General features: G+C 44.7%; 1 protein-coding gene across 3 annotated transcripts; it reads right to left on the reverse strand.

Annotated features, from left to right (window-relative positions):
• Nucleotides 1–1,186: 1,186 nt before the first annotated feature.
• On the reverse strand, nt 1,187–18,756 carry ZNF202 (zinc finger protein 202). 3 transcript variants are annotated; one of them, XM_011927008.1, is made up of 9 exons: nt 18,622–18,756; nt 17,473–17,592; nt 17,176–17,251; nt 7,307–7,805; nt 6,436–6,646; nt 5,962–6,050; nt 4,978–5,107; nt 4,324–4,443; nt 1,187–3,837 (listed from the first exon to the last, which is right to left on the reverse strand). In XM_011927008.1, exons 4-9 carry the CDS (start codon nt 7,706–7,708, stop codon nt 2,843–2,845), a joined length of 1,947 nt encoding a protein of 648 aa, XP_011782398.1. In that variant the 5' UTR covers nt 7,709–7,805; nt 17,176–17,251; nt 17,473–17,592; nt 18,622–18,756; the 3' UTR covers nt 1,187–2,842. The 3 variants fall into 3 exon arrangements, with proteins under 3 accessions (XP_011782398.1, XP_011782396.1, XP_011782397.1); XM_011927006.1 differs by having other exon boundaries at nt 17,176–17,291; nt 18,622–18,747; XM_011927007.1 differs by lacking the exons at nt 17,176–17,251; nt 17,473–17,592.
• Nucleotides 18,757–21,401: the final 2,645 nt, after the last annotated feature.

The following is a 21,401-nucleotide window of genomic DNA, read 5'->3' on the forward strand; positions in this document are numbered from 1 at the left end:
GCTTTTGTTCCTCTTCTACTCTACTGCTCAGTGGAAACAATGTATCTTCTATTAGATCCATTACTTCAGTTGTGCTTTGAAGAGGGCAACAGGTTTCTTAGTGGGTTTTGATTTTAGTACCTTATGTTAATCTGATTTATGAAATTCTCCATGGAGTTCATCTGAGGTTACCAGATTCTGCTGTGGAATATGAGGCCCAAGTCTCAGACAATAAAAATGTATTTTGACTTTATCTCTTGGGCATTTATTTCTCTTGGGACTGTGGTGAAGAGGTTAAATATTTCTTGGTTATTCCTAAATTATCTGGTCAAGTATCCTTATATTATCATTTTTAATGTCATACTTCATTAGCACATTTCCAACAACCTGGCAATTCCATTAACTAAGTAGCTTATTAACTTCCTCCAAATAATATCTTAAAAATCCCACCGTTTTCTCCCTCAGAAACTTACTTAGTATAGTATTCAAGGATGCTAGAATTCTACTGCTCACAAGATACTAGAGAGGGCCTCTCTGAATACACACCCTGTGCTCCAACCTCCCTGCTCATGCTCAGCTGCACTGCTTCTTTCCTGCTGCTGCAAACTGGTTCTGATTGTTCCGATTTGGGAGACATCATGTCCCTCCAAGAACCTAAAAAAACTCAGTAACGTACAAAACGGACCAGAGATTTAGTGTCAGCCTATGAAACTCTGCAGGGAGCTCAGCAATAGGGCTATTTGACATTCCAACAAACTGGATCAGGCTCTCAAGCTTTCCCTCATGTAGAACTCTGACAGATTTTCATTTATTGGAATAATGCAGACAAAAAAGAAAATTAAAAAGTCAATTTGTTCTGTCAGTGCCAGTATTTTATCAACCTTTATAAATGGTTAAGTATGAGCTAGGAGAAATTATCTTTTGTGGCTGTGACATTTCACCCAGGACAAGCTGTGCTTAGGCTTAGATACACAGTTTAGAAATGCCTGCATATTAGGACAGTATCTTCTGCAAACTCCAGGCTTGGTTCTTAACTCAGAGTGCATATATTTCACCGGACTCTGCTAATCATCCCAAGCCTTCCTTTCCTCATGGAAAAATACTCTGTACTCCCAGATTTGAGTATGAATCACCCTCAGAAGTATCAGGACACTGAAGCCCTGGAAAAAGGAACAGGTAAGATGGGAAGTCCCAGAAACCAGGGAACTTGGCTGCAAGTGTTACCTTTATTTCATATATCTATTTCCAGAAGGACAACGGTTGACTGGTATTAAAACCAAACCAGTCCATCAGAATCACTGACCAAAATGAGAATTTCCCTGTTGGGCCATTAGGGTTTGAGTCTTATTAACCCTCCCCTATTCCTCTGGCCCATAATGCATTATGAGATAGAGGAGAAGAAACCAGGCACAGAAGACTCTCCCTCTCATGCTTTAACCCCATACCCTGTGCTCCACTTAAGGAGGACGTCTCCCCAGTTCTTGTCACTCCCACAATCAGAGCAGGTGAGGTTCACAATTATTCAGCCTCATCTCCAAGGAACCTTTAACCGCAACAGAGATCCTTGGGCCATTATGAGATGCTACTTTTTAGTTCTTAGTTATAGGAACATAAAATCACGTTAAGAAAAAGCAAACACCACAAATACATGAAAGCCATTTACTCCTGGTGAATTCCTCGGGCTCCCAGGTTCAACACTTTCCGTGATGTCAGAGTACTCAGTCAGGGATGATGGGAACAGGGTGTCAGAATAGTCTTGATGGTCTTGCCAGCAACAGCTTTTTCTTACTTTCCATAATTTGGTCTTAGCCGTTTTCCAGTTGTCTTCATGTAAATAAAGTGGCCCATGGCAATCATGATTCTGTAATTGTTACAGTGCCTTTGTAACTTGACACTGTTCCCAGATCCCCTTACTCACACCGCCCCTGTGATGGGGGTGTGAAGGGGTTGGTGGGCTTGTGCATATGAGGCAATGTGAATGATTTCATTATGACCGAATACGCTTTACTCAATAAGTACTCAAACGCTACCACCTCACTTGCAGTAGAAGTGCTAGGGACGAAACCAAGAGACTGGCTGAATAATGGGAAGGTTAAATGCATGAGTATTTTAATAGGAAAAAATATTAAAAACAAAACCAGAACTCGTATGGAAAGAGGCTTCTGACTAGGCCCTCCTTTCTAGCAGTTTGGCACCTGGTAACAAAATTTGACATTGGGGGAGGGAGCAGCTTGACAAGGTCCACATGAAGCAGCCTTGAGATTTTTCGCCCACTTCCATTTCTCCTCAGCATCAAAGGAAAGTGCATGGTTAAGAAGTGAATCAGACAGCGAGAGATCTATACAGTTATCCTGTGAGTGTGTGGCAAAGCCATCAGGACGCAAATCTCCTGTCTTGAGTTCAGAGCTGTGTGCTTTAAGATTTGACCCCACTAAAGACAGAATCCTTCAGGCTGGTCCCTTCCCAAACCTAAGGGGCTGTCCTTGGCCACTTTCAACCTGAAGCTGTTGAGCAGTCTTTAGGATATGTAACAGCCTATTTTTTGGACGATACAGTAACCACAACCTCTTAAGTCTCTTAATTCTCCTACTTTATACCCATGAGGTAGAGGCAGGCGCACTCCAGTGAAGGAGAAGCCTCAATTCAGGTTGTACTTTGGATGAAACATCCCCTCAAGGTATAGAAGACGACGGAGAGGTTCTGCCCAGGCTTGTCTTTAGTTGCAGGAAGAGGTGATGTCAGATCTGGGCAGGTCAGGGAGACTCCCTCAAAAAGGTCTTCCCAGGCAGACAAGAGGGCTTTTCCTATTCCTCACCTCCCTTAGGTGAGGGCTGAAAGCAGATCTCCTCACATGGGGACCTAGCTAGGAGGTCTTTTCTGAGTGGGTCCTCTGATGTCTAATTAAGTGATAGCCTCTGCTGAAGCTTTTCCCACAGGTAGGGCATGTGAATGGTTTCTCCCCAGTGTGTGTTCTCTGATGCCTGACAAGGTGGTCCCTGCGACTGAAGCTCTTCCCACATTCGTTGCATCGGCAGGGCCTCACTGAGGCATGTCCTCTCAAGTGCTTGGCGAACGCTGCGCTGTGGGTGAAGCAGCGCCCGCACTCGCTGCAGAGGTAGAGCTCTTCGGCAGCGTGCGTCTTCCGGTGCGCCAGGTACCGCCTGTGTTCACTGAAGTCCTCGCCACACTCTCCACACAAGTAGGGTTTGCCTCCCAGGTGGATTCTTTGGTGTGTTGTTAACACAGATTTCTGGCTGAAGCTTTTGCCACAAATAGTACAAAAGAAGGGTTTTTCTCCTGTATGTGTCCTCTGATGCCTGACAAGGTCTGAAGTCCAGCGGAAGTGCTTTCCACAATCATCACATCTATAGGGCTTCTCCACAGATGGAGTTCTCTCGGCCTGGGTCAAAGGGGAGGTCTCTTCCAAATTCTTCCGGTTTAGGGGGTATTTATAAGGCGTGTTCACCTTATGAACCTTTTGGTGCCTGGCAAGATGTGAGCTTCGTGTGTAACTTTTTCCACACTCCATACATTTATAGGGTTTCTCTCCCGTGTGAGTCCTCAGGTGTCTAACAAGATGGGAGTTACAAGTGAAGCTCTTTCCACACACAGAACAGTCATGATGCCTTCCTAACAGGGGCTGGATGGGCGTAGTTTCCCGAAGGTTCACAAAACTATTCACTTGAGAAATATTTGTACCAAATCGTCTTTCATTAAGTCCACCTGGATTGTCCTCGAAGACTATTTCCCAATCTGGAGTCTGGTGAATTTCTGGTTCTCCCAAAATAGGCCTGTGTATATCCTCCAAACTCAGATCTTCCGGCTCCGGACACTCTTCCTCATCTTTACTCCTATCTCCTGTAGAAAGGGTGAGAGGAAAAAAGGGGTCATTGTAGTGGCAACAACGCCTTCTACAAAACGGGGACATTTTTAAAAAGGGGTTTGAGACAGCAAGACTCAATGGAATGCCTGGCCTGTGCCAAGCACTTTCTCATATTGTTATGCTATCAGCAAACCTTGGTATGCAGAAATATCATCTTCATTTTGTAAATGCAGAGACTGAGAATTGAGGGTTTAAGGGAATTGTACAGTAAATGGTATATCTGCAATTCCAAAAGTTAGCATTTTTCTTTCACCCTTTTGTATTACATTGCTATCAGACAAATGATGGGAGGAGAAAAGAGGAGGGAAATGACAGAAGAAATGGCTGTCAGAAGGAGAAAGCAGTACTGGCTGACATGTTAGAAGAACTGATGAGAGCGGGGCCCTACAGAGAGAGAGAGCAGCACTGCCTAGAGGAACTGCCGGCTCAGGGTGGGTAAGACCCTTTTTGTCATTCCTCACCTGTGTAGGTAAAACTCAGGATTTCTGGCTCTTGAGTCTCTTGAGGCTCTTGGATATCTGGGACCCAAGGCTCTTCCTCTCTAACCTGGGAGATCTCATCAGGTCTGGGGATTGGAAATGCTGCTCAAGAGAGGGAAAATAGGATATCACGATTGGCTCAACAATTCCCTGTGTTAAGAGTGGACCTTTTCTATTTGGTAGGTTGTGGAGCAAATACATAGCTAGCTCAGGTCATGAAATCTTTCGTCTCTTTAGTTTGTGTACTTTTAACCAAGGACTGCATATCTCTTGTCTTTCTTGTGGTTTTCACCTGCAACTCAATAATTACACCGTTGTACACCTTATCCTCTTCTTCCATACTCAAGAAAGATTATCTCCAACTCTTGTTTTAACACTCATGTGCTTACTTCAAATATTTCTGCACTAAAGCTGTAATATTACAAGTCTGTTTCCCTATTAGAGGTTTCCATTTCCAAACATTTATCTTTTATTTGAAAGGACACCATATTTTGCACCTAATCCCTCAATTTTATTGGTGGGGAGGGCATAAGAGAAGTTCACTGCATACAATCTAAGGTCTAAGATCCCCCAAAATTTCCAGCAGGAAAAAGATCTCTGGGCTTAGAATACTCTAGAAAACTTGAAATTCCTTACACAGAGAGACTACAATTCCACAATCTTCTTCCAAGACATATTCTCCATAGAACTCTTTCTGCGTTGGGTCCAGATCACTCCACTGGTCCTGGGAAAAGCATACGGCCACATCCTTGAACGTTACCAGTCCCTGAAACCACATAAGGATTTCATCAAAATGTGACGCTCCAGGTAGCCTCGCATTTTGTACCTGTTGAAAGTCACCCAACAGGAAGACTACATCTAGGAGATGAAAGGAGCTCAAGTGGTGGGCTGCTTAAACTCATTCTCAGGGGAGCTATGTGTCCCCTAGCGTCCTGCACTGGCCCTGCCCCCTCCAACTCCATCACTTTCCGTGAGGACCAGCTTATGTTCTTCTTCTTTAAGGTACTGTTTAAAATTTAGGACAGGTCTTAAAAATCATCATCCCTACTTGACACCTTAATGCTACATACATTTCTGCAAAATTTATCTTTTCTAGTAAACTTTCCCGAACGACTCTAATCACTTTCAATAGTTTCTACACTCTAGAATTACAGTTAGATTACAATCTAAAACCATACATGAATTCTATTTCTTTTTCTCCAGCCACACGGCTTAGTTTCAGGGCTTTGATCACGGTGAATACTTCCTAAATGTCTCAGCAGTACAGTCTGTCATACTTACAAATGACTATCAGATTTATTCCTTAAAAAAAAAAAACTAAAAAACCCTCATTTGACAACTTCGAAGTTGTACTGGAGTGTTACAAAATAATCTCATTTTGTGAGCTTTTCTAGTCAATGGCAAATAAACAGGCGTTGGCGCCTATGGATCCAATAGAGGGTATGATAATTTATCTCATTATCTCCTCCCCTTTCTCCTTCCCTTCCAAGCATCTGCAGAACTGTGAGCTTAAAACTGGCAAGAGTGTAAATGTGCATCCTGCTTCCCCTGTTTAGTATGGCTGATGCCCAGTGGTTCTTCAAACAAACTCTCTGTGGTACAGAGGTAATTAGGGCACACCTGTGACAGAGCAGTAAGAAGAGCAACCATCTCTGAGTCTCCAGAGCTCCTCTCTGCAGGAAGGTCTGGCTCCTGGGGCACTGGGACCTCTATGAAGAAAAGAAGGCAAAGGTCAGTAATATGCAGCGTGCCCCAAAAATGTACAAAAATCTTGGCATCCCCCACCATCTTTGGTAAGAAGGTGGCCCTATCCTTCCTATTATGGGAACCAAGAACCAGGCCTAAGGGTAGCTCCCATATCCCACACCCATTACCTATAAGACCATCAGAATGCCAAGAGAACAAGCAACAACCTGCTATCTAAGCTTGGCCCTGTTTTTAGGGGACTCTAGCTGGTGGTTCTGTCTCCTCTTGACATCCTGGATTCTGTGATTTCTTTCCATGCAGTCTACCCAGCTTCCTTGGTACAGGAGAAACGTCCCCCTCCTTGCCTGCCTTCTGCCACAATACCCCCTTTCTGCTGAGGCTTCCCACCGCTCTCCTGCAGGGACCGGAGCTCCTCTTCCCGGTGTGGACGCTGCTCTGCCGGTGCCCCCCGATCTGGGCTCTGTGTGGTTTCCTCAGGAGACTGCTGGGGGGTTGAGCTTTGCACAGGATCCTGTAGCTCACTAGGTGACTCAGGCTCTGCTCCTAAATGCACCGTCTCCTCTGACAGGACTTCCTGGCCGTGAACATGGACAGTCACCTGGGAATAATTCCAACTTCCAGTCACCATGGAGTCAGGAGGAAGTTCTTGGTTGTCATGGGAGCTTATTTTAGGAGAAGATGTCTACAGAAAACACTCCCAGAGGGACCCAGACAAGGAGGGGAAACTCCAGTTCCAATGGAGCAGGCAAGGAGGAGCTGAAGGTTATCCTCCCCAGGACGAGGCAGGGGATGCGCAGGCCTGCAATGCTCTCTCACCACCCCCAGCCTTGGCCCCGTCACCCAAGGCTCCTTCCCATCTCCACCTGTCCCACCTGTAGCTCTCCTTGCTGCCTGCTTCCCTAGCTGACCAGCCAGGAAGGGGGATCTGTGACTGGGGATCTATGAGAACCTTTGAGGAAGTCACAAAATTCTCCTCTCCAGGAACCCAAGGCTCAACATTCAAAGAAGGGAAAACCAAAGCCATGACCCTTTGGTGGCTGAGACCCCTCAGATGGTCCCTACACAGGTGTTCCAAAATCCAGAAAGTCACATTCATACACACACATCCCCCTAATCCATGGGGCTCATGGATCTATGAGCAACCCGAGGGCAGAGCCCACTAATAATTTATGGGGATCCTGCAAGCCCTCCCCCAAATCCAGCCTTCCAGCAAATAGTCCCCCTCCACATCACACAGATCAGGACTCCCCCTCCTCACCCACCGCCTTGGTCTCCTGGGTTGTTTCTGCAAACCCTCCACCAGCGTCACCGCCTCCTCGCCACTTTCTGGCCGTTGGCCCCGCACCCAGCTCTGCAGTTCTCCGGGCAGGACGGTAAGAAATTGTTCCAGCACAAGCAGCTCTAGGATCTGCTCCTTTGTCCGCCTTTCCGGTCTCAGCCACTGGTGACAAAGTTCTCGGAGTCTGATGAGAGCTTCTCTAGGGCTTGCGGCTTCCTGATAGCGGAAGCGCCGGAAGTTCTGGTGGGAGGTCTCCAGCACTGGGTCATCCCTCTGTAAGACAGACTCTGGCCCACAGGTGAAATCATCTTCCAGTTTCACCATCAGAATTCCCTCTTCTTCCCAAAGATCCTGGTCCTCTGGTTCCGCGGCTGTAGCCATTTCTCGGCTTTGGGGTGGTCTCACACCATCCAGAGCTCACACTGTCATTAGACCCCAGCCTCAGCCTGGACACAGCGAGGATTTGCTCCCAAGGGCCCTGGACAGAGAAGTAAAGACAGACAAGAGTATAAGCATGAAAACAAGGACAACAGTCTGAGTTCAATCACAATCCTCTATACAAACTTCTTCAAATGGTTAAATCCTCTTTTCCCCAACCTCCATAGCCATAAATCAACACATCCAGTTGGGAGAGGACAATCCACGACCAAAGGTGTGGTCCTCTATCCCCCTTCCTAGGCAAGGTTCATACTCCACAAGAAAATACTGCATTTCCACTTCATGAATACTGCCAATTCCATCTCTTAAGACTCCAAATCGGTTCCCTCCTCTTCCTTCCTACAGACCGCTTTAGTGTCACCCTTCATCATCTGCTGCCTGGACTACTGCTCTAACTTCCTGAGATCCCTGCAGTACTCAACTGTGAGCAAAGTGCAACAGAATCACCTGTGGAGGTTTTGTAAAACACAGCATCACACATTTTTCAGACACTCTGATTCAGTCAATCCAGGTAACTGTATGTTTAGAGATGCTACATGCAGTTCGAAAGTGTATCCATGGTTGAGAAACACCAACCATGAGGGAGGTGTGTAAGGTTATGAGTGAAAGTTCTGGAGTCAAGCTACCTGTGTTTGAATCCTGGCTCTATCACTTACTAGGTATTTCCGGAGTGAGACCATAGGCAAGTTCTCATTCTCCTTATGCTGGTTTCTCTGTCTATAGAAGGGAGATAATAATGGTTTTCATCTAATAAATTTACTGTAAGGATTAAATGTATTACTGTCTTTGCTTAGAAGAGTGATGGCGCCAGTGGTTATCTTCCTAAATTATAGTTCCAACTGTATTACTCAATATTTTAAAATAAAACCTTTTTGCCGGGCATGGTGGCTCAAGCCTGTAATCCCAGCACTTTGGGAGGCCGAGACGGGCGGATCACGAGGTCAGGAGATCGAGACCATCCTGGCTAACACGGTGAAACCCCGTCTCTACTAAAAAATACAAAAAACTAGCCGGGCGAGGTGGCGGGCGCCTGTAGTCCCAGCTACTCGGGAGGCTGAAGCAGGAGAATGGCGTAAACCCGGGAGGCGGAGCTTGCAGTGAGCTGAGATCCGGCCACCGCACTCCAGCCTGGGCCACAGAGCGAGACTCCGTCTCAAAAATAAATAAATAAATAAATAAAACCTTTTTAATGTTAGTAAAAATCAGTTCCAAAATCCTGGGAATGACACGAAGCCCTTTACAATTAGCCCCCAAGCTATTTTTCAAGCTTCAGATCCTACCCTTTCCCTGTATTGCCTGGTTATCTGGTTATAAAAAATGTATTGCTGATCTTCCTACAACAGGGTGCCTTTTCAGCCCTCCACGTCTTTTTGAAGGTTGTTCCTTCTGCACAGACTACCCTCCAGCCTTCCCCTTTCCATGCTACATGGTGTGTTCTTTCTTTTTAACAGGTCTTGTCTTCTTTATTCCCACGATTTACAGCTTAGGTCCCTCTCACTTCTCATCTGGATGACTGCAACTGCCTCCAAATGTGAGCTACCTGCCTCCAGATTTGTCACCTTCACATTCCCACTATGACCAGTACGAGCGCTACTGGCAAATGTGCTCATGTCCCTTTCCTATCTAAGATCCTTCCATCACTCCCCACTGTCTTGTTAAGTGAAATACAAACTTCAAAGCATTCTACATTAGGTTGATGTTCATCTTGTTATTCTCTTCGCCCTCCTCTCCAATCCTTTCAGACATCACACATACACATATGTACATGCAAAGCACACGAGTCCCATGTTCTTTAGCTTTTGAACACGCTGTTTCTTCTGATTCTTTATCCTTGCTTAGGTTAAACTTTAAATTTTTCAAGACATAAGCTCAGGCTTCATGTCTTCTGAGATGTTTTCTTTGATCCCATTTCCCCTACTCTTAGACATGGTTAGAAATCACCTAAGTCCTCCCGTAGTGACCTGGGCACCTCTCTATCCCAGTATCGGTCATATTACATAGCCATCGCTTATCTTTCCTGTGAAACTCTTTGAAGTCAGGAAGTATTTTCCATCAATCTCCAATACCTATAATAAAGTGCACAATAAATGCCTGTAAAATGAATAAAACTCTACTCCAAAGCTCTTCCTATTGTAACAGGAAGAACCATTGTTTCCTCCATTATGCTTTTACTATTTTTTTATTATTCACCATATCCTGTTAATTCCACCTTCTAAAAAATGTCTTTTGAATCCATCTCTTCTAAAAAATGTCTTTTGAATCTATCTCTTCATCTCTACTGCCATTCCCCCGGTTGAGCCATTATGACCCACTAGAAGGTATTAAGAGGAACTTTAAAAAAAATTACAATATCCTCTGCTCCTCAACAGCACTGGCTCATAACAGGCACTGATACATTGGAGAGATGACTCAGTTCAACCTCCATGACTGGTTGTCTTCATCCTGTCCCCCTCCAGACTGGTGTCCACAAGCAGTTTAAGGGCTCCTTCATTTCTCAATCTTTTTTGTGCTGTACTACAATTGCCTCACATCCACATTCAAGGTTATTGATCCACTCTTAACAGCTGTGTATCATCTGTTGTTACCCATCAAATGAGTTTATAGTCAATGACCATATTATCTTCATTCTTTCTCAAAACCCTTTTAATTCATGCTTTTATGACATATTTTTTTCATTACCCTCAATCACTTGCAACATACTTTCATAGTCTATTTTGGATAGCTCCCTAATTCCTTGATTTTCATGTGCGATTTTTCCTCTGCTGTCTCTACCTCATGGTGATTTACTTTTTTTCTCAAGGGGCTTGTAATTTTTTATTTTATGCCCATCTTTTTACTTTGGGAGTCCTGAGAGCCCTGGATTTAAATGTGAGCCCCTTGAATGTAATTTCATTTGTTTTTTCCTAAGTGCTAATGGTTTCAATGATCTTGGACAATTTGCTTTTTTAAGACTCTCCCTGTTGCCCAGGCTGGAGGGCAGTAGTGCAATCATAGCTCACTACAGCCTGGAACTCCTGGCCTCAAGTGATTTTCCAACCTTGGCCTCCCAAAGCACTGTTACCATAGGCTGAGCCACGGTGCCTGGCCAAATCAGTTTTTATGTTAATTTCTCAGAGTGTTCCTGAATAACGTTTTTGTGTATTACTTAGACTGATGCCTTCAAGTAATGTTTGGCCTACCCAAGGCTCTGGAGAACCTACTTCCTTGTACTTTTCCTGGGTCAGTGGGAAGATGTTCAAAGGTCCAGGTTTGCAGGCTGCTCAGTTCTGTAACTTTCACACAGCATCAGCTCCCCAAGTCCTGTCTCCCTGTTGGAGTACCAGGATTAAAAGCTCAAACCCTAGAAACCTTATTTTGGTTTGGAATCTCACTGGGCCTTAGTGAAGTCAGCTTATACTTATTCTTCTAGTGGTTATTTCTTTTTCCTTCTGGAACCTATATGCTTTCCTTTAGCTTTTGTGAGAGAGAGAGAGAGAGATAGGGAGAGACAGCAGGGGCAGACAGGAACAGGATTTAATAATGGGCAGGAGGCCCATCCACATTAGCTTCACCTGCAATACTCCAAGTAGGTAAGTGGTGAACTTCCTAACATACAAAATCTGCCAATGGCTTCCAGTGACCTTAGGTTAAAATTAAAACTTCTTAAAATGGGATACACAAAGCCCTTCAAAACCTGGTCCCTGCTACCTCTCTTTCATTCCATGACTGCCACTCCCATTGAAAGCCACTGCTCCAATTACTGTTCTTTCTTTTCTCTACCCTCCCTGGGCTTTCCTGATGCTGTTCACCCCGTCTGAAGTGCCCTTCTCCACTCTCTTCACGTGGTTAACTCTACCCATCTTTCAGATCTCAGTTTTTCCAAGATGCCTTCCCTGGTCCTCCCAGATGATGCTTCCACAGGAACTTGTATCTCCCCCTATCACAGCATGCACATGTGTTTATTTTTTGTGTCATCAAAATTGTTCATCTTCTGTTGAACTCACTGGACTGTAAAGCTCTGAGGGCAGGGACATGCTGTGCCCAGTTCGATGCCTGGCACGCACCAGGCACTCACTTCATATTTGATGAGTGCAGAGAATGCTTAGTAAGGTTTTAAAAGTCTGTTTCCAGAAGGATAGATACCATGTCATATTAACCCATATTCATCCATAAGTCTAGCAAACTGTGTGCTGGATAAAGGCATACACAGGGAAAAAAAACATTTATTGTGTGGATTGTGAGTAAAACAGAATTCTCTTAGTGGTTCCCAAGGTGATGGAACCACAACTCATCACAAGAAATCTTCAGGTTGCACTAGGAATAATCCAAATGCAAGTCACACAACACTGGGCATTTGAAAAAAAAATCATTTTCCATTGAGGATTCAAATCAATTTTAATAAGCACAAAATCAGACATGAAATAAATGGAACTACAATACTGATTATTTATCCAGATAAAGCCTTCCAACCCTCACCCCAACTCCTACCCCTGGAAGACGGAATTAATATCTAGGGTCTTTTGGCTTAATAAAAGGACTTCTAGTATCTTAAAAATTTGAGAACCGACGTCCAGTGAAGTAGACTTGGAATCCTCATTGTTTTCATGCAGCACTAGGTACAAGAGATTCCACAGTATGGATCCTACAAGGTATGCATTGACAGAAGAGTTCCTGCTCTCTGAGGGCTTTGCTCTCCAAAGAAAAAAGAACATATAATAGTGCCGCACCAAACTGGCCATTTAAAAACGCCCTTCAGAAATCACAAGCTGAGATTTCTGTTGCTTGTTTTGCATTTACTTTGGCAGCCTAGGAAGACGAAGGAAAACAGATCAGCAATCGAAGGAATGAAGGAAGGAGTCTTGGTGGGGTCAGAGACGGGAAATGAAGGAGATACGGCAGTGCTGTGCACAGCACCAAACTGGGCATCCAAAGATGTACGTCCCAGCCGCAGACCCCCAAGAAACTGGAGCTTCCCTGAGGGTTTCATGAAGTAACATACACAAGAGCCCTTGTAAAGGATAAAGCCCTCTGCAGATAACCAGTCTCCTAACTCAGTGACTATCTGAGATGTGAGAGCTTTATGAACTAAAATGTGTTGTGCAAATGTCAACTATTAATATTAGAGGCAGAAAACAGATGTTGCGTTTTTATTCTATAACGAATGGGATGTGCTATGCCACAAGTATATCTTGCAATTTGTTGCCTTTGCTATTCTAATACCTTTCTTCAATTTCTGTCCTTGGAAGAGTTCCAGAGTAAGATAAAAACTGTAAAGAGAATAGAGAGATTATGAAACCAGGCCAGGATTAAGTAAGAGACTTGGTTCCAGAAGACACTAAAACAATATCTGCAAAGATACAACCTAGTGTCTTGAGTGTTCCTAGGATGCACAAGATTGGAGAGGAGCTTTGAAGGTAAGACCTTCATACACTCCTCAGGCCAGCTGTCTCTGTCCCTTATCTGAAGGTATCACGTGGCAGTGAAGACTCAAGATCAATTCTCTTACAAGAACAGAAAACCACAGGCAATGAAAGAATATCTAGTTCTCTACCTTAAAACGCTACTAGCTAGGGTGATCTTTCTGGACCCTAAATGACAAAGTCTGTAGTCATATACTGTCAACTTAAAGGAGAGACAGTGATCTTCCTATTTACTGGAAAACAATCTTCAGAAGAAAACAGTGATTAGAACTGAAATTATCATATTTAGCAGATATTTATATCCCTTCCAGTCCCCATTCTTATTTTATACCTTAATGCAGGCCTATAATTTGGGAATTTTAATATGGCTACTTGCTGGGGCTAACCAGGGCCTGTCAACAGCTCCTCTCAGTGTTCTAGAATAGAAATTGACTAATAAAAACTGTTAACCGCTCTTTTCCAATGCTGCTGCTGTTCTTTAAAACAAAAGGTTAGCCCAGTACAATCCTTCTAATGGAGATATTCTTTTATTCTTAATTGTCCTATATACAAGCGCTTATCTAAGCTTTCCACGTAACGGGTTAGGGACCTTGGAGCACTGGGTTTGAACCTCTGACCTCGCTCATTAGCCTTGTAACACAATTTCCCTAAGCCTCAGTCTTATCCCCAAAAATGCGACTAATACTACCTATCTCATGTGCTGGTTTTAAGGAGTGAATGAAATAACCTATGGAAATCCTTCAGCATAGAGTCTGGCATAGGGTAAGTGCTCAACATATTTTATTCATTTTCTTTCAAGCTATTTGAAATCCTTTTGGGAAGAAGGCAAGATTTAAATGATAAACAAGCAAACAGTTCTTCATCATAATTACAAAAAAATAGATGGCATAAGGAAAATCTTGATCTGTCTATTGTTATATCAAAGAAGCCACGCTAAACCAAAAAACAATCCTTGCTTTGGAGGCACTTTATGAAGCAGGATTAAATGAAAGTGTTGGAATACAGATGAGAAGGAACTTTAAACACACATTCTCCCACCGAAGACCATATCAGCAATGCTTCTAATTACCAATATATCAAAACCCTCTCCACTCCCTGTAACTGGCAGGACACAATCTGAGGCAAACTCAGTGTACCAAGAAGACCTATGAAAACTTAACCTAGATGGCACAATGAATGAAAGGGAGTGAATTCCCTGGCTTTTGGCCTTCTAACACATGACCAGTATGCTTCAGACCATGTTTAAAACTGTTTTTGTAATATATTTTTGCCACCTAAGCTTTTTTTTCCCCCCTTCATAAAAGTGATATGTGAGTAGCCAGGGGAGAAATGGCTCAAAACTTGTTACAATAGGTTCCAAAGAAAGAGAATAAGGTACAGAGAAAGGGAAGACAGGAAGAAAGAAAAAGAGGTCAAGTATGTAGTAGGTGGTACAGGGAAGTCAGTGGACGCTAAGACACAAGTATCTTCTGCCTGGAAATGCTGCAGATTTTGTGGTTAGCCTCCAGATATTAGGTGGGAATAAACATGTCATGGAGAGTAAATGTAAACACAAAAATGAAAAAGAAAAATTGTAACAATTCACTTTATTCTTAACTAAAATGTTTTTGATGGTTATATAAGGCAGGCCTAGGAGGCAATGTTAGACAGTAGATAGCTGCCTTCGGGGGAGGGTGACCTGTGTTCTGTCCCCTGCTCTATGTTGTAAAGAGGTGTCATTTTGGACAAGTCACAGCAGCTCATGTTGAATCTTGGGTTGATTCTTTATCTAAAGGTAGAGAACTGAACCAGCTTTTTGATGTTGATGAGGAGGAGTTTTGAGAGGAACAAGGATATACACCATCTCTGTTGAATATTTGGGCCATAATGTATCAGCCTAGGACACTGAGAGAGATTTACTCAAGGGTTGAGGAGAGCGAGGGGCCAAACAAAGATTTTTAAGTTTTGAGATAGGGTTTTATTCTGTTGCTACGACTGGAGTGCAGTGGCAAGATCACAACTCACTGCAATCTCTGCCTCCCAGGTTCAGGCCATCCTCCCACCCCAGCCTCCTGGGACTACAGCACATGCCACCACACCCAGCTAATTTTTAAATTTTTTGTAGAGACAGGGTCTTGCCATGTTGCCCAGGCTGGTCTCAAATACCTGGGCTCAAGTGATCTGCCGGCTTTGGCCTCTCAAAGTGTTAGGATTACAGGTGTGAGCCACTGCACTCAGCCTCAAATACAGACTTTTAGGAGGTCAGATTTATACACCTGTCCATCATGGTCATGTTGGTTAACCTCCATCATGAAGCTAGGCTTTTTAACCTTCAGGAAAACTACCCCAAAGCAGTTACTGGCCTTAAATAAAGCAAGTCACGCTATATGCCTCAGTTTAAAACAGAACATCACAAATTAACCTGAAGCAGGAAAAGGAGGGGACATCAAACCTGACACCAATCCTGATGAGAGCAACTGCTCTCATTTGACAGCCAGAGTTAAACTAGATATATGCAATTCCTACAATGAACATAATCAATGCCAGTCAGATAGAGTAACCATCATTTAATGGGAAATAACATATATAACAGAGCTGACCTGAGGTGTTGCTATAGATAATTCGTAACGGCAGTAAATTCAAAAGTCATTTACTATGTTTTTAGCTTTGTCATTAACACACCCTGTGTAGATATTCCCTGTTCTACGTCTAGATGACTTCCTTCTGGTTTTGCTCAAGGCTCCCTTAACATTTGAGGAGATGATAAGGGATGGGATCCCTGCCTGTTGAACCAGAGGAAGCTGAGGTGCACCAGGTTTCCACTGAAGACTAAATCATGATCCAAAGAAGGAATCCCAGAAGTCATTCTTGCCGTGGGCATGGCTTAACGTCTGTCTTCCCACTGAGAGCCTGTCTTGCCTCGAGAGCAAGGGTCTCCTTACTCATTTTTCTATTCCCAGTGCCTACCACCTTGTCAAGCTCTTGGTAGAAAAGGTGTTCAATAAATGCATGTTGAGTTTTATTAAGCGTTCTATTTTTCCTCCCCCAACTTGTACATATTACAGAAGCACTGAAAATTCAGAAATCAGCAGGTGTCAGGGCTCCGGGGGAACAAACCATTCACAGGGATAGCTACAGGAATCTGGCATTAGCATTTATTCCAATCTCTTGGGGGTAATCAGGTGGAATAATCACGCCCTGCTTTACTGTGTAGCATAAGGTCAGTGGAGAAAAACATCAAGAAGGGAGGAGGACAAGGGATGGAGTTCAACACAGAAATACCTACTGAGCGTCAATTACGTGTCCCACACTATTCAAGGTACTGGGCAGAGAAAGATTAAAAAAAGCAGAAGCTCTGACCTTGAGGAACTTAACAGGTAGTTAAGAAATAGCAGGATTTTAGCAATACTAGGAATTCACAGCAAAAGCCCAGAATACCGGTGTAATATATACGATCAAAAGGTTGAGCCCCTATCAAGAGAATTAAGAAAATCAAGGGGAAGAACTCATCAATACTTCACCTCAAAGTTGGCATATAGCATTTTTTTAGGTACGCTTTCTTAATTTTGCGAACAAAATATTCAGACCTAAGTGATTATCCACAAAAGATCGGATTACTAGCTTCCAACACAGAAGTACTCAAAGGTATTCTGAACCCCAACCTACTGCAATATGTATCACATTTGGCCAAAAGGTAGTTGTTCTCAAAGTGAAGAACCCAGATCTGCAGCATCAGTACCTGAGCCTTGTTAGAAGTACAAATTCTCAAGCCCCAGCACAGACCTATTACCAGAAACTCTAGGGGTGGCTCCCAGCAATATGTGTTTAACAAGCCCTTCAGGTGCTTATAGTAAGTTTGAGAACCACCATCTAGCAAATGAAGTGAATCTGGCGTTCATGCAGAAAGCCACTGCTGGCCAAATTAAAGGGTTTGCTGGTGAGAGAACAGGAAAAGCAAGGGGTCTACAACTGTTTCACTTTTTAAATCTGTGCCAAATTTACTGGGGAAAAAAATGTAAACCTTTAACTTACCTCATCTGTACAATTTGCAATGGCTGAGTCCCTCACATTGTAGTAAACCTTGTTGTACCCTTGGAATGACTGTCTACTGCAATATAGTATATACACAGAGTACAAAAAGGGTATAGCTGGAGGAGAAAGGGTGAAAGATTATGAATCCCAGGTGTCTGGTCCCAGGAGGAATAATTCCTGTCCTCTCTCCAACCCTGCCCACCCTCTTATGCTAGATAGTAACAGCAAAAAGTTATCCAAGACTGCTCCGCATTCACACGCTTCCCACCAACAAACCTCCCGCGGCTATCCCACAACCTTTCTGAAGTCGCTTCCTGGATCAAGCCCCACCGGGCAGCTTGGAAGAGAAGCTGGGAGGGATGAGGGGTTCCACTAGCATTCCTTGTGACTTCTGAGTGTAGCTGCCCTGGGTGTCACCTGCAGAGCGTGGATAGAGAAAAAGCAACAGTTCTAAGCCCAGTCTCTAAGTGAGAGCCTGGGATGTGGCACTGCTCCCCAGGACCAACGTTGTCCAAGAAAGGCAGGACCAACGTTGTCTAAGAAAGGCTGCGTCTAAGAGTCTTCCCTCTGCGGAGGTCAGTACAGACCCCAAGGCAGAGAGGATTATCAAAGGGCCTAGATGAGAACATTCATTTTCAGAAAAACAAAAATTAGACTGACACCTTTTTGAAGGCACGCAGCCTATCCATGGCACACAAACTAACAAACTTTTAGTCAAGACACTCAAGAAGTAGGTATACCCCTGCTAAAGGTAACGCTGGTGCCGAGAAGAGGTGCCAAAACTGGCTGTTAGGAGTGGGAGGAAAGTTGCAAGACGAGACAGCAGTTACTGGCTTGAGGGGAAGCTCAGGGTCTGTCACAGTGGCAGCTGAAAAGCCACTGGCCAAATGGACGCCAAGGACTACTATCATCACAGGTGATAAGATCGTGGTTGAGTGTATCTGAGTGTGTGCTGAGGGCTGAGAGGGGCTTAGTGGTGTAAGGAGATGGGGCTCGCCGGGGCAAGGAGCGCGCGGAGACGATCTTAAGCAATATGAGGAGGAGTGAGAAAAGGCTGCGGAAAATAAAGGGGCCTAGACCACTCCTCCCTCGGTTCCGGGGGGACAGTTGGCGCGGAAGCGTTAGGAGGTACGAGGTACCGACTAACTACATTTGTGCAGGCCCCAGGAGGGGGCGGAGGGCGGTGGCTGGAAAGGAAAGGAAGCCAGGAGCGCCATCCGTGTCCCCGGAGACACTGGCTCCGGCCACCAGGAAACAGAGACCACAACGTCTCGGCCCCCTCAATACACCGCCGCCACCCCTTCCCCAGGACACGGCGATTTCCCCAGGCTCTGGGGGGCGGGGTCTCCGGTCCCTCCCCCTCCTCCCCGCCCTGCCCGGCTCTGCCCGATCTGGTCCGGCCCGGTCCGGCCCGGCCCGGCCCGGCCCAGCCCATTCAGGACTCACGGCTCCGACAGCTCCAGCAGCTCCTCCCCTGCCCCGGCTTCTCTCCCACCCACTCCCGACCGAAATAGCGCCGCCGGATCCCAGCCGCGCTGGGCCTAGCGGGTCGGAACACGTGGGGCCTTTGCGTCCGGAACCGGAAGCGATCGCTCGCCCCGCCTTCTTGCCGCGCTGGAGCCTTTCTAGGCTGTGGGAGGTTTGGTCCTCTCTATGCGCCCTCCGCGGGCTGCGGCTCCGTGCTCCCCAAGGACCCAGTGCGAAGAAGCCTCGGATCCCACAGCTTCCGTCCGCGGCCCCCAACTCCACTCTGCAGCGAATAAATTAACATCCTGGGCCTTTCATTTACACGCATACCTTCTGCAAGGGTTTTCTTTTTTCTTTTCTGTTTTTGATCTTTTGTGTGTTTGTTTTCATTTGGATACCTATACGTGTTTTTCTTGATATTTTTTTTCTTTGCATTGTCCGCTGCAGCACGGTAGAAAAGGGCAGCGTTAGGTTTGAATACTGGCTCTTGCATTCACCATCAGCAGCAGGACGTCGACCGAATCACTCCATCTTTGAACCCTATTGTGCATCATAGAAAATGGGCATGATAATACTGTTTACTCTGAGGACTAAATGATACATTGCCCATGAACTGAATGGAACATCAGAAGCTCAGAAAGAGAATAGTTATGGTATCACTGTTCTTTCTTTTCCTTTGAGTGTTGCTTCATATTTCTTTACTTTCAGGCTGTCTTCCCTGATCTCACTTGTTCGTTTTTGTCTTTTGGGGACCTTTCTGCCCACACCTGACATTTTCCTTTGCTCTCGTCCCTTTTACCCTGTAAGTCACCACTCTCCACGTGCCATGTGCCACCTCGTTTTCATGGGACACGTTGCTGGGATCTGTTTACTGGGTTTGAACCAAAGGATTAGTTACTTTTGGTGAAGTGGGAGCGTATTAGCGAAACAGAACTAATACGTGTGAACCCAGAAGGCAGGACAACTCTAAACGGGGAGGGGGGCTTCCAGATCATAGGTAGATACGAGACAAATAGTTGCATTCTTTTGAGTTTCTGATTAGCCCCTCCAAAGGAGGCTATCAGATATGCATTTATCTCAGTGAGCAGAGGGGTGACTTTGAATAGAAGGGGAAGCAGGTTTGCCCTAGGCAGTTCCCAGCTTGAATTTTCCCTTTAGTTTAGTGATTTTTGGGGGTCCAAGATATTTTCCTTTCACACAGGGTATGTATAAATTGTCTCACATGATTATGGTCGTTGAGAGGTCCCGACATCTGCTAACTGCAAGCTGGAGAACCAAGGAAGTTGGTGGTATAATTCAGTCTGAAGCTGAAGGCCTGAGAACCGGAAAAAGATTGAGGTGCTGGTGTCTGAAGGCCAGAGAGCAGGAGGAGATGATGTCCCAGCTCAAGAAGAGACAGGTGAATTTACTCTTCCTCTGCCTTTTTATTCTGTTTGGGCCCTCAATGGATTGGATGGTGCCTACGCATATTGGTGAGAGTGATTTTCTTAGTCTACTGATTCAAATGCTAGTCTCTCTTTTTTTTTTTTAGACAGTCTTGTGCAACCTCCGCCTCTTGGGTTCAAGCAGTTCTCCTGCCTCGGCCTCCCCAATAGCTGGGATTACAAGGCATGCGCCATCACGCCCGGCTATTTTTTTTTTTTTTTTGGTATTTTTAGTAGAGACGGGGTTTCACCATTTTGGCCAGAAACACCCTCACAGACACACCTACTAATAATGTTTTACCTGTTATCTGGGCATCCCTTAGCTAGTCAAGTTGACACATAAAATTACCCAATACAAAGAGAAATATACATTTCATGAAAGCCTACTGGGTACCAAATGTTTTTCTCTGTAAATCTCATTGAATATTTTAAAATATTAGTATTAAGTGCATAAATAATACATAAATATGTTCTTCTAAACATTTGATGCACTACAGTGTTAAAGAAAAAATTATTCAGTGATACTTGTTAAAGCATGGTAAGGGAGACCTTATTCAGGACCAGAAAAGGTAAACCACTGCAATGAAGTCTTGCTGTAGGGATGAGAGATTGGGCTCAACTCTAAATATAGAATAGGCAAGTGGGAATTTATAGTCAAGGAAATTTTTTTGGAGTTTGGGACATCAATGGATTGAAAATTACTAAGGGGAACCATCAGGCATAAAGGGGATTCTGGCTAAGTCAACCTAATAGGATTCTCGCTGAAGACAGGTCAGGGTGATCAGATATCACCTGTGGGTTGGTGGAGGATGAGGACCCTGACCAGGTATTAAAGATGGTCAGATATCAAGGATGGGGGAGTTCCTGCTAAAGGACTTAGAGTTCTTTGCTAACATTAGATTTTACAAGGAAGTACACCAGTAGCCCTAGGAGGAGTTTCAGAAGCCTGACAAGTTTGGCGAAGAAAAGAGATTTTGTGAATGGATAACCCTAATGACTTTTTTTTTTTTTTGAGATGGAGTCTCGCTCTGCCGCCAGGCTGGAGTGCAGTGGCACCATCTCGGCTCACTGCAACCTCCCCCTCCCGGGTTCAAGCGATTCTCCTGCCTCAGCCTCCTGAGTAGCTGGGACTACAGGCATACACCACCAAGCCCAGCTAATTTTTGTATTTTTAGTAGAGATGGGGTTTCACCATGTTGCCCAGGCTGGTCTCAAATACCTGGGCTCAAGTGATCTGCCAGCTTTGGCCTCTCAAAGTGTTAGGATTACAGGTGTGAGCCACTGCACTCAGCCTCAAATACAGACTTTTAGGAGGTCAGATTTATACACCTGTCC

This window comes from Colobus angolensis, unplaced genomic scaffold (genome assembly GCF_000951035.1).
Source record: "Colobus angolensis palliatus isolate OR3802 unplaced genomic scaffold, Cang.pa_1.0 Scaffold7, whole genome shotgun sequence".
Lineage (NCBI taxonomy): Eukaryota > Metazoa > Chordata > Mammalia > Primates > Cercopithecidae > Colobus > Colobus angolensis.

Excerpts from the sequence above, each read along its gene's own strand:
- ZNF202 (XM_011927007.1), bottom strand. The coding sequence starts at position 7,708 with ATGGCTACAGCCGCGGAACCAGAGGACCAGGATCTTTGGGAAGAAGAG. Across the intron at positions 6,647-7,306 it reads CCAGGAGACCAAGGCGGTGG|GTGACTGTCCATGTTCACGG; the intron begins GTGAGGAGGGGG and ends AATTATTCCCAG. Across the intron at positions 6,051-6,435 it reads CCGGTCCCTGCAGGAGAGCG|AGGTCCCAGTGCCCCAGGAG; the intron begins GTGGGAAGCCTC and ends TTTTCTTCATAG.